Here is an 11,814-nt window from a genome sequence, read left to right as displayed (position 1 = left end):
GTTTAAAATTACTTATTTATAAATTTTGCATAGGTTTTTGGATCATTGCATTTTATATCATGCAATGTCAACATTGCAATGTCAGTATTTTTATTGTGTATTATTAATTTTTTAGCTGAAGGTAACTACAGGAATAGTCAAGTTTCTATTTTTCCTTTAACCTGCTTTGTATGTTTATTCATTTGTTTCTAATACATTTTGAATCAAAATAAACAGTGCTGGTGTATTTTTTATTCTGAAATGTATTTGTGAGATTTTTGGTTATAAAGATATTTTTTGTTATATATACAATATCAAATATCAGTTTATTGTTCCAATTTTTTCATGTTGTAAGTTAGATGAACAGTTGATTGGGTCAATCTAAGTTAGTAATTATGATAATAGTTTTGTTGTCCACTCTTATATAAGACGAGACTCCACTGGCTTATTTTAAACTATGGTATTTGGTTTTATTTTAATTTTATCGTATTTGATTTTACTATAAAGTTATTGTATTTGGTTATATATTCTTGTATAGGGTTTGTACAAAAGGCCTTTTGCAGCATTTAGTAGCTTATATTATTAAGAAATATAGTTTTGTACTTTTATGATGACATCGTCTAATAATCCTCATAGATTCAAGAGATTTTACATTTTAATGGACATATAAGTGAGTAGAGTTGAAGTAAGATATCCTCTCTATATTTCCTTCTAAGAATTCAAAAGGAAGTAACAAAAAAAAGTTGTCATAGGTCACTAATGCTTGATATAGATTGAGACTCGATATATAATTTAAATAAATTTTTAAACTCATATTTTATAACGATTGAGTTCATTACAAGGGTGATAGGACTTCATTACAAGGGTGATAGGACTTCATCCCAATATCAAAAAGATACTTATTTAATTGCAGTTTTTTTTTAAAAAAAAATTGTTGATCTAGCTAAATAAGATAAATCATCATTTTTTAAAAATTTAGTTTATAAACTCAAACACATTATAACTTTTTTAAAATTTTGCATTCATTAAGATTGGATACACGCGCACTGCGCGTACCCTAAAACTAGTAGATATAGATATAGATATAGATAGAGATAAAAATAGATATAGACATAGACATGGATGTTTGTTGATTATTTATAACTAGTTAAGTAGACCGCGCTTTGCACGGTTATAAGAAAAGTGAATTTATGATACTAATTTATTATAAATTTAACCGAGATATATAACAGATGAAATTTTCATGTATGTACTTCATCTATAAACTAACAGGGAAAAAGGAAGAACCAAATATCCCTTTATTAATTCTTTAAAATAAAAGAGGATTATCGTCTAATTCACAACTACTTATTGGCAAAAATAAAAATAAAAACATGTCGATGAAGATTAGCATCACGAAGCTTAGCCTCAATTTTCAGCAGGAAAAGTTCTTTGCTTAGAGTAATACATCCCTATCCTAATCACTGTTGGAATTTACTTGGCTTCTCCTCTTAAATTTTCGTGAAAATATTATTAATTCTAGTACTTATTTGTTGTGGTTGATTGTCACTTCTTACCATGATTAAACTATTAGATGAATTGCAAATATTTAATTCAAATTGATAAGAAAAAATCGTGTGACCTAAATTGAATACTTTGCAAAAAAGCATAGTTCTCATTATAACAAAATTCTATATAATGAACAATGAAGAATATATACAATACTTCTTTGGAGAAAAGGCATACTTATGAAAATACAAAACTACTTCATATTTCAAAAAAAAAAAAAAAAACTCAACATCCAAAATCAAGAATATTTCCTCACTTTCCTAACACTTAACATGTCAAAGTTCAAATGAACTTACATATTACTACTATTATCACTTTGCATGCAAAATTCCAAGTTTGATGCTAGTAGATCGAAGAGTACTGGCATTAGATAAGTTAAAGAAATTGTCAATAATCATTAAGCCACAATAAAGTGAAACGACTTCTATATCCAGATAGAACAAAACACATTCTTGGAGGACCTGCATTTCCATTTCTTCCATATAGTATATCCCATCATGTTCATTCAACGGAATATATAATACTGTCATTAAAACAAAGAATTAAAGAGATCTTAAGAAATTATATGAACAGAAAACTTGCCTTTGACGGTTCATAAAGATTTGACATTATATTGATATCGAACTCGATATGCGTGTAGCAATGACAGTAGTATTATAAGTGCTTACGAAGAACGTAGTTAAGAAGAGAAAGAGACGGAGATCAGCCGACATTTGATTGATCAATTGCTTAATCTTGAACGACAGCATCAATAAAGTGGAGAAGTAATTTTTACTTTCTAATGTAGAATTACCCAGGAAATAGATATTCTGGAAGAAAGGACAACTTCTTGATAAAAAGAATAGGCACAAGAGATGAGTTACAATTGAAATTATGACATCAAAAAGTCACGACAGTTGGAAGAAACGTTTTCTTAACCTCTTTTATTACTTGTATAATTAATAATTTCCGAAATGGTGATATTAGTTTCTTAGACGGTTATTTTACCTCTTAGAGATATTAAAAAGGGTGGCTTTTAAAATTCTTAAATCGGAACGTTACACCAATTAACGAATATCGTCCTCTTGAATTGAAATAGTTAACATGAAAAATGAAATTAAAATTCAGAAAAAGAAGAAAAAAAATAAATAGAATTATTGGCAAAGGAGAGTGCCAAGTAACCTTGCCTTATAAGCATGTTTACTAATTTTGTTTCTAAATTCAAGCACTTTACAACGTGTGGCACGACTCTCGGAAAGTCATTTCAGGCATGATTTCAAGATAGTATATTTTTTCCTTTCTAAAACCCTAACACCAAAAACAATCTCCCTCCCTCTCTCTTCTCCACATGGCATCTTTAGCTCTACCTGGAAGCTTTTTAGCTACCAGCAAACCTCGTCCTTGTAGATATGCTGCCGGAGACTCAATTATAGTAAGCAATTTTCTCTTCCCCTTTACTACTAGATTAATTATGTGGCGAGAACAACGCGCTGCTATCTTAATGTTGTTGTGGCATTGTAGAGATGTAATGTGGCTGAACCATTAAGGTTTAACAAGGAGAATGGGGGATCAAGCATGGCTCTTCAGATTAATGGTGACAGTTCATTTAACAATCTTTGGACCGCTAATCAAGTAAGGAGATTTCCAGTTCCACATGCTCAAAATGATACTAGACTCCGGATTTTCTCTGGCACTGCCAATCCTGCACTTTCTCAGGTATTAATTGTAGTTGGTATTTTTACTTCTACTTCATTGTAAAAATAATAAGAAATTGACGTTATAATTGATGCCTTCGCAGCAGCTAAAGTAAAGGAAACACACATTTGAATTTAGGGATTGCTTGAAAGAATAAACTGTAGACTTAATTGCAACTTGAGCATAAGAAATTTTAGGCGTTAATTGAAAGTTAAGCTTCAATTCTTTATTCTGTCTACCTCCCCTTGGTAATTGCAATAAACTTCAATTAATGCCAAAAATAGATGATTAATGCCTAAAGAAACAGAGGATTCGACTTTAGGGATTGTTTGAAAGAAAAAGCTCTGTAGGCTCAATTGCAACATGAGTATAAGATACGTTAGGTGTTACTTGACTCAATTCTTTTTCCTGTCTTGCTCTCCATGGTAATTATTATAGACTTCATTTATGAGCTGATATCAGATGAAGATGATTAAGGAATGTTTGAATATACACAACCTTAATCTCCATTCTAGAGTTACTGAAATTGAGACTACAGAGTCATCCAAGTCCTAATTGAGTCATCCAAGGCATTCTTTAAAGCTCTAAAGATTCTATGAAAGTTAAAAAAGGAAGTGCAAAAACAATGTATTCCAGTATTTTACATTGGTCAAATAAGTGAAAGAGTAGTGCTAAAAAACTACTAACATTTTATTTTATTCGATTCAACAATGGAGGGATAGCGTGGTGGTAAATACTTTTTAACATCCAACTATAAGTTTGGGGGTTCTAGTGTCACAGCCCAAGCCTATGGCACGTATCGTCTGTTTTGACCTAATAGACCTCACGGATTTGTCCCATCATTTAGTTCAAAAGTGCGTGTACCATGTGAACTTTGTGCTATGCCTTATAAAGTTTTTTATCTCCTATTCCATGCGGGATTTGCCTTAACTGTCATATGCACTCCTTCCTTGCCAGCCTAGAAGCCTGCTAGTTCTTCTCTTTGACCAGTTTGACTCCATCATAGGTGTCATATAAGATCAGCTAGGAGCAAGTGGGAAAAGGTCAAGCTTGGTCTCCAGGGTAAGGGGGTTTTGGGGGGGGGGGTGTTGAGTTTACCACCTCAAAGTAACAACAATAAAAATATAGATTTGCTTGCTTCATCATCTCTACCAATGCGGTTCTTTTAATTCCATTAGAAGTTGTTTAATAGTTTTTGGGTAATACCATTATGTGTTCTTTTGATATGTCATTGCTGATGGATATGCTGCCTGTTTCATAGGAAATTGCTTGCTACATGGGTTTGGAACTTGGAAAGATAATGATAAAACGTTTTGCTGATGGCGAAATCTATGTCCAGTTACAAGAGAGTGTTAGGGGTTGTGATGTATATCTTGTCCAACCTACGTGTCCTCCTGCTAATGAAAATCTGATGGAACTCTTGATAATGATTGATGCTTGCCGTAGAGCCTCAGCCAAAAATATTACTGCAGTGATTCCGTACTTTGGGTATGCCCGTGCTGATCGTAAGGTAATTCTATGCTGATTGTCCTATTAAATGGTAAATAAATGATCGAGTATGTCATAGATTCTTGTTATTTCCATGTTGAAAATTAGTTGTTTAAAACCAAGATGGTACAGCTACCATAATACATGTTTGATCAGATGGGTGTGTCAATAAGCAATGCATATTCTTCTCAACTTGGACCTAGCTTAATAAGTTGAGCTACAGAGTTGATTCAGGTCCGATGAATTTTATGTAACCGTGAAACGATTGAATATTATGAATGCTTTATCTTTGAAGCCATTTCTGTTTTTGATTAAGATGAATAAGAATTTGGTATGTGAAGATGAAATAGCTTTTGGAACTCAAATGCATGTCCTTGAAATCAAGTGGAAAGACTATGTATTTTGCTTCAGAGGTTAAACAACATAACCTTGGATCACAACAAAACAGACTCCATAGGTTGGAAAAGCCATCAGCAGGGTCTCTTTTCAGTCCAAAGTTGTTACCACATGCTGGATTCTAGCAGCGATGGGGTATTATGGCCTTGGGAAAAGGTTTGGAGAAGCAAGGCTTCTTTGGAGGTTTCTTGTTTCTCTTGGATTGTTGCTCGGGAGGCTTGTCTCACACAACTGAACCTCCAAAAGAGGGGGTGTCAACTGTGCAGTAGATGTCCATTGTGTGAAGAGCATCCGGAAGAAGTTGGCCACCTCTTCTTGCATTGTAGGGTCACTAGGCAGCTGTGGAATATGTTTCTGGTAATTCTGGGCATGAGTTGGACCATGCCAAAATCAATTGTTGAGCTCTTGCAAGGTTGGAGCAGAGAGGGGATTAGTAAGAAGTCTCTAAGAACTTGGAATACCATACCTAAACAATAGAATTTTTAAAGGCACAACGAGAAACATTCACAGCCTTAAACAGAGATGTATTTTTTTGTTAGCTTTTTGGTGCAATCTGGTAATTGAACATGATGTAGATGGAATGCTAGATACAATAGAGGGTTTGCTCAACCTGTAATTATGCCTGATGCACTGGCTTAGTGCATAAATTTATAATATCATTAATTACTTATCAAACAAAAATTAAAATATATGCATGTCCTCATTTTTACAAACATTTGCCTATTCTGGATTGAATGGGCGAGGGGTACTTGAGTTTTGGTGTGGTCAGTATTAACAGAGATAAACCTTAGTTCTTAGCTAGTCTAGTTCAGTCAAATGCCCAATCCTTTTGCAGACTCAAGGTCGTGAATCAATTGCTGCCAAACTTGTAGCAAACCTGATTACAGAAGCTGGTGCAGATCGAGTTCTTGCTTGTGATCTTCATTCTGGCCAGTCAATGGGTTACTTTGATATTCCAGTGGATCATGTACATGGCCAGGTAATTTGTCAATAGCCACAATATTAACTTTAGCATTTTTGGCATCAGTATTAGGCATGATTTTGTAGAATGAGAAAGGCTTTCCTTCTGCTAGAAAATTGGAAAAATTGTATTCATTCATATGCTTATCTACCTTCTTTCTTTTGTGTCTGCATGTATAGCCTGTCATACTTGATTACCTTGCCAGCAAGACTATCTGCTCTGATGATCTAGTTGTGGTATCTCCGGATGTTGGTGGGGTTGCAAGGGCAAGAGCTTTTGCCAAAAAGTTATCTGATGCACCTCTAGCTATTGTGGATAAAAGACGTCATGGGCACAATGTTGCTGAGGTATTCTGGTTGCTAGTATTTTATTTGAGGTTTCTTCTTTTCCTCTTCTTTTATCCTTTTTCTTTTGTCTGGAGGGAGCACGTGGGGTTGGTTTGAGTTAGTTCATTTTGATGCTTTAAACAGCTTTTTGGTGAAGAACAAACTTTTTATATTTCTTCATCTATTGTATATTGGCTTTGCAGTGAAATTGTTATTACATGCAATTCCTCGTGCCAGGCTACGTGCTAAATCTGATTGTAATTTGGGCAATATGCTAACTTCTTTGTTTTGCTTACGGTGATACTTTTGTGGGCTTGCATATGCTTGCTTATAAATTTTGTGTATTCTCTTAATTGCATGATTGGTTATATACCGTTGAAATAAGATTCTCTTTCTTTCCTTGAAAGAAATTCAGTGTTGATTCCTCTAACTCTGACTGCTTTGGCTCTGCAACTTAAGCATCACTTTTCAACTTCTTGTACAACATGACTTCTCTTTACAAGCATTAAAGGTTCATCTTCCCAATTTTTTGGAATTGAGTTCCTGGGCTGTGGTTCAGCCATAGAAGCCACCTACTATGTCTTTTGCTATTTTGTCAGCTCACCTCCTTCAACATTATACTTTTAATAAAAAGCGCTAGCTTCATCGCTTGAAGCAAGGCGAGGCGACCTCTGTTGAGCTTTCAAGAGCTGAGGCGAGACGGCTTAAATGAAGAGCTCACTTTAGTTGAAGAGGCGAGAAGCGAGAAAGCAAGGAAGTGATCACTTCTTTAGGGTTTTTCGGAAAAGGCCACTTATTTAGAAGAAAAAGGGAAGGATGGGGACCTTTTTGGAAAAAAGGTTCTCTGCAATTTCATCCCTGCCTCTTCTCTGCGTCTAGGTTCCTGACTTTGTTCTCTGCTACTTTATTGCTGCTGCTGATGCTGCTGCTTCTTCTTCTTTTTTTTTTTTTTTCACTTTGTTAATTAATTTTATTTGGTAATCTTTCTTTTCCTTTTTTCACAGAATTCTATTGGACATGTTCTTTTCCCTCAGTTTCAATTGATTAATTGCTGCAACTGCTTTTTTTTTTCCCTCTGTTTTCCAGTTTATATAATAAAAAAGAAGCCCAAATTAGTTTCAATTTATTCTGCTAATCGTTGGTTTACATATAAAAATCAGTTATAAATTGATTAATGACTTCTTCTTTTTTTACTTTCTAATAAAAGCAATTTAAGTGGCATCATCCAATAAATATGAACAAAGGAGAGACTTGTCTTATGGATGATTATTAGCTCTTTACTTGCTAATAGATACTGTATTATTTTGTTGAGTTGAATAGGAATGAAATAAAATAGAAATAGAAAGAAAAGAATCTAATTGCAAAAGTAAAAAGGGGATGTCTTTTTTCTTTCTTTTTCTTTTTATTCTTTCTTTCCTATAATTCAGTTTTGATTTCTATATCGAGAAATAATTCTTTTGTCATGATTCATGAACTAATGGACTCTCTAAATTTTTTCGTAATTAAAATTTCGAGGTTGAAATGTATATGTGATATTGCTATAAAGCGCATTTTATTTTGATGATAAGGTTATTAATCAACAAAGAAAAATGAATTTTCATAAAAGATGAGATGAATTCAGAAGCCCTTATTTATTAGTTTTAAATATAGCAAACATAATTCCCTTGGTCTAACTTGGTGTTGTTCATTTAGCTACTTTATTTATTTGTGCAATGATCATTTAAGATCTTTTAAAAATTCTGCTTCACTTCACCGAAGCGAGCGCTTTGCTCCACACTTTAAGCAAAGCAGGGCCCTATCGCTTTTTTGCGTTTCGTGCTCTCAAAATCTCTCTCATGAACGTACCTTTACATGTTTTGAACATGTTAGACCAAGTACAAGAATCCTCTTGCATATGACATCATCAATACTTGTGTCAGTCCCTCCATATATCATAACTCTCTATGTACCTGTTTATGTTTTTCTTTTGGTGAGCACTAACTTGCTGCTTTTCTGCTCATAGGTAATGAATTTGATTGGCGATGTTAGGGGAAAAGTGGCAGTTATGGTTGATGACATGATTGATACGGCTGGTTAGTACTTTTCGTTTTCGCTTACTGGTCTTATTTTATTGCAGTTTTGTTTTGTGATAAAAGCAATCTGCACCTCCTTTTCTACGCTATGGAGCTTTTCAATTTTGTTTTAAGTTAAGTGGTCAAATATGAAAGCAAGAAACTACAAAATTATTTTCGCCCCTTTTGTTCTATGTGAAGTGCTATATCACAAATTAATTGTTTTTTTTGGTTTTGTTATTGTATGTATTACTAGCTATTATTGTTTAGGCATGATTTTGACCTGGCTGGGAGACATACTTCATGCTCATGTTCTGCTCCTTTTTCTCTTTTCTGTCCATTTCTTTTTTTCGGCATGATTGGTGATTTGGTTAGTTTATTATTGGTCAAAACTGATTATTCCTTGTTAATCTATAATTGTTTTCAGGTACTATTGCAAAAGGAGCTGCCCTTTTACATCAAGAAGGAGCCAGGGAAGTTTATGCATGCACCACTCATGCGGTTTTCAGGTACTTCTGGTTTACCCAAAGCTGGAGCATTGCATCAATTTTGGGCTTGCTTATTTTAATGAAAAGACTTTCCCTTCCATATCGTCATTATTAGCCTGAAATTACTTAATTACATCTGTTTCACAGTAAGTGGTGATGAACACATGTACACTATGGATCCCGATAAAATAAGTTCTCGGTCTATTCTCAGAACTGCATCAACTTGCTAATGGCAATCTTTTGGCACAAAAATAAAGGGGGAAGGGGAAAAAAGAATGCCCATCCAAATCCTTCTATTGTAATTAAATCACTAGGGCACTAGAGCATTGTTTTCATTGTGTCCTTCAAGATAAGACTTTGGATATCGAGATTCTAGGCTGCCCAACTTGTTGGTGAACTTTGTATGATACCTTTTTTGATAATGGTGGTGTGCGTCCCTTGATTATTCTGTTGGGTACCTGCTACCTCCCACTAATACAGGTACCTGGTAACTCTGTCCAACAAGGCTTAGGCGAATGGGAAGAAACACCTACTGTTTTTGTTGCCTTTGCTGGGATTTGAAGTCTGAATCTTAATCTTATTTTTTGCAGCCCTCCTGCGATAGAGAGGTTGTCGAGTGGACTGTTTCAGGAGGTAATCATCACAAATACCATTCCGGTGGCAGAACAGAACTATTTTCCCCAGCTGACCATTTTGTCTGTTGCAAACCTCTTGGGCGAAACGATTTGGCGTGTCCATGATGACTGCGCAGTAAGTTTTAGCTTCTCTTTTAAGATGAACTAGTTAAACAATGGTTTAATAACCCTTATCTGTCCTGTTTCATTAGTTATCCTTTTCCTTCCTGATTTGAATTGCGGGATAATGGCGTTATGTCATCGGATTTGTTTAAAAAAGTACAAGGTAGAACAAGCGAAGTTTCATTCTTTTTTCTTTTCTACCAAGTAGAAGAGCAAAGCTAATATGACATTGTTAATTGACATGGAGAAAAAATCACACCTTTTTGTTTCATTATTAAAGTTCTATAAATCTTGCAACACCTTGATTTAGGCTGCATTCTTGTATGATTCTTATGTGATTTTATAATTGCTTCTGGAAATAACTTAGGAACTCCATAGTTTTACTAGATTTAGGCAGTGGTTTACGACTGAGGAAACTTAAATAACACTAATAGTAATCAGCTCCTTAAAGTTTAAAGCTTTATACTACATGTACAATTCTACTTCTTTTACATGTGAATACTAACACCGGTTAGATTTGGGGCCTCCCTGTTTAAATTATGCAGTTTTAACATCTATCAAATATTTCTATTAGCTAGGAAGGTAATTCACTTTCACGATTTTAATGGTAATAGTGTCTATAGCAATCCTTGAGGAGACGTTCAGTATGTGTCTTATCTAACCTTGCCACTCTTCTGTCTGTCTATACTTGTCAGGGCGGCTTTGAGCCTTACTCCGGCTTGGGAATTGATTAGTCCTTCATGTTCATTGCTTGTTTTGAAACTGTTATCTGAATCTTGAAGCAGTATTTTTAATGTTGCCTGGAGCTTGAAGCAGTATGTAAATCTACCAAAATTTTCGTCTAGTAACAAAGAGAGCATTTTCTGATGTACAGATATTTTGTGCGGAATGTTACATTGTAAATCTTTCAATCAGTGACTTGGATCCATGTAGTAGATGAGTCTTTTTGATTAATATGAAGCTTAATTGAATTGCTATTATGGAGCGTCATGAATCGCATCTTGCCAAAAGTACTGAGCAATAATAGCATCATGAATCTTATCTTGCCTAAAGTACTGAGCAAATTAAGGTTTGAAACGTGCCCTGAACAAATTTACCTTTTCTGTGCCGCACAAGTTCTCTTCCACTTGTATTTGTAGAAGCTGTCGGAATTCAGTTAAATATAGAAAGGATTCTGGGAACAAATCCAGAGCAATATAGTTTTGAAGGGAATATGATTGCAGGAAGAAAACTATACGAAATGCCTGAGAATTATGTATGAAGGTTCTAGTATCTGCAGAAGAAAAAATGTAAAAAACAAGTCGAACCAAGCAGGTCGCACCATGTGTTTCAGGTGCTAAGAATCGACACCGAGCAGGTCGCAGCTAATAGTCGAGGTGTGCATGAGCTTGTTCACACACTATCGTCATAGAGAAAAAAGAAGAATCTACACCAAGCATAGGTTAGGGAAGGCAATGGATACGGAGAATTTACACCAAGCATAGGTTGGGAAAGGTTGAATAAGTGAAAATTAGTTTGAGCCCTTAAAAAAGCTAACAAATAGGTTATGTGCAATGCACTATATTTTTTCATTCAAATTTAATACCAGAATTTAACACCACTAGGACGCCAACTTATTTTTGCGCATAAATTTCAAACCATAACATTGAAGACAAAATATACCATCCTCACTAAGTACCACAAGTGTAATTTTGTCCATCAGAATCCCAACTTCTCTAACTCACCCAAGCACAAAGGTCATCACCAAGTGATATGTTTTTCACCTTATTGGGCACAAACAACATATATATAATTGGGGATGGAATTTTACCAAAATATGTACTTTTGGCTTTCCACGGGTATATAGTTTTTAAGAGAACGCCAGAAATATGCAAATTGCATGTCTGAAATTTCATTTAAGGACATCGTGGAACCCTCAGACAGGTTGTGAAATAATATTTGACATAAATCACATTCTAAAAATGCGTTTTGTAAAACTTGTTGGAGAAACATGATCATTGGGGGAGTGGATGCCCCCAAGGGCCAATGATAAAACGCATCAAAATAATCTATCACGAGGGAACACACTACTTGTTAATCGGCCGGGCTAGCCAATTGATAGCCCGGTTCGACCCGGTTCAGCCAGGGTTAGCCCGGTACGCTAGGGGTGGGACGGGTTGGGGGAGA

General features: G+C 34.9%; 1 protein-coding gene across 1 annotated transcript; it reads left to right on the top strand.

Moving 5' to 3' along the window:
* Window positions 1-2,729: 2,729 nt before the first annotated feature.
* LOC104233852 (ribose-phosphate pyrophosphokinase 1) lies at window positions 2,730-10,625 on the top strand. Its single transcript, XM_009787298.2, has 9 exons — window positions 2,730-2,938; window positions 3,028-3,222; window positions 4,463-4,711; window positions 5,921-6,064; window positions 6,226-6,393; window positions 8,375-8,444; window positions 8,851-8,932; window positions 9,502-9,661; window positions 10,344-10,625. Exons 1-9 carry the CDS (start codon window positions 2,855-2,857, stop codon window positions 10,380-10,382), a joined length of 1,191 nt encoding a protein of 396 aa, XP_009785600.1. The 5' UTR covers window positions 2,730-2,854; the 3' UTR covers window positions 10,383-10,625.
* The last annotated feature ends 1,189 nt before the right edge of the window (window positions 10,626-11,814 follow it).

The sequence above is a fragment of the Nicotiana sylvestris genome, chromosome 8 (assembly GCF_000393655.2).
Source record: "Nicotiana sylvestris chromosome 8, ASM39365v2, whole genome shotgun sequence".
Lineage (NCBI taxonomy): Eukaryota > Viridiplantae > Streptophyta > Magnoliopsida > Solanales > Solanaceae > Nicotiana > Nicotiana sylvestris.
Note: the sequence above shows the minus strand (reverse complement) of the source record. Positions and strands in the feature narration are given on the sequence as shown.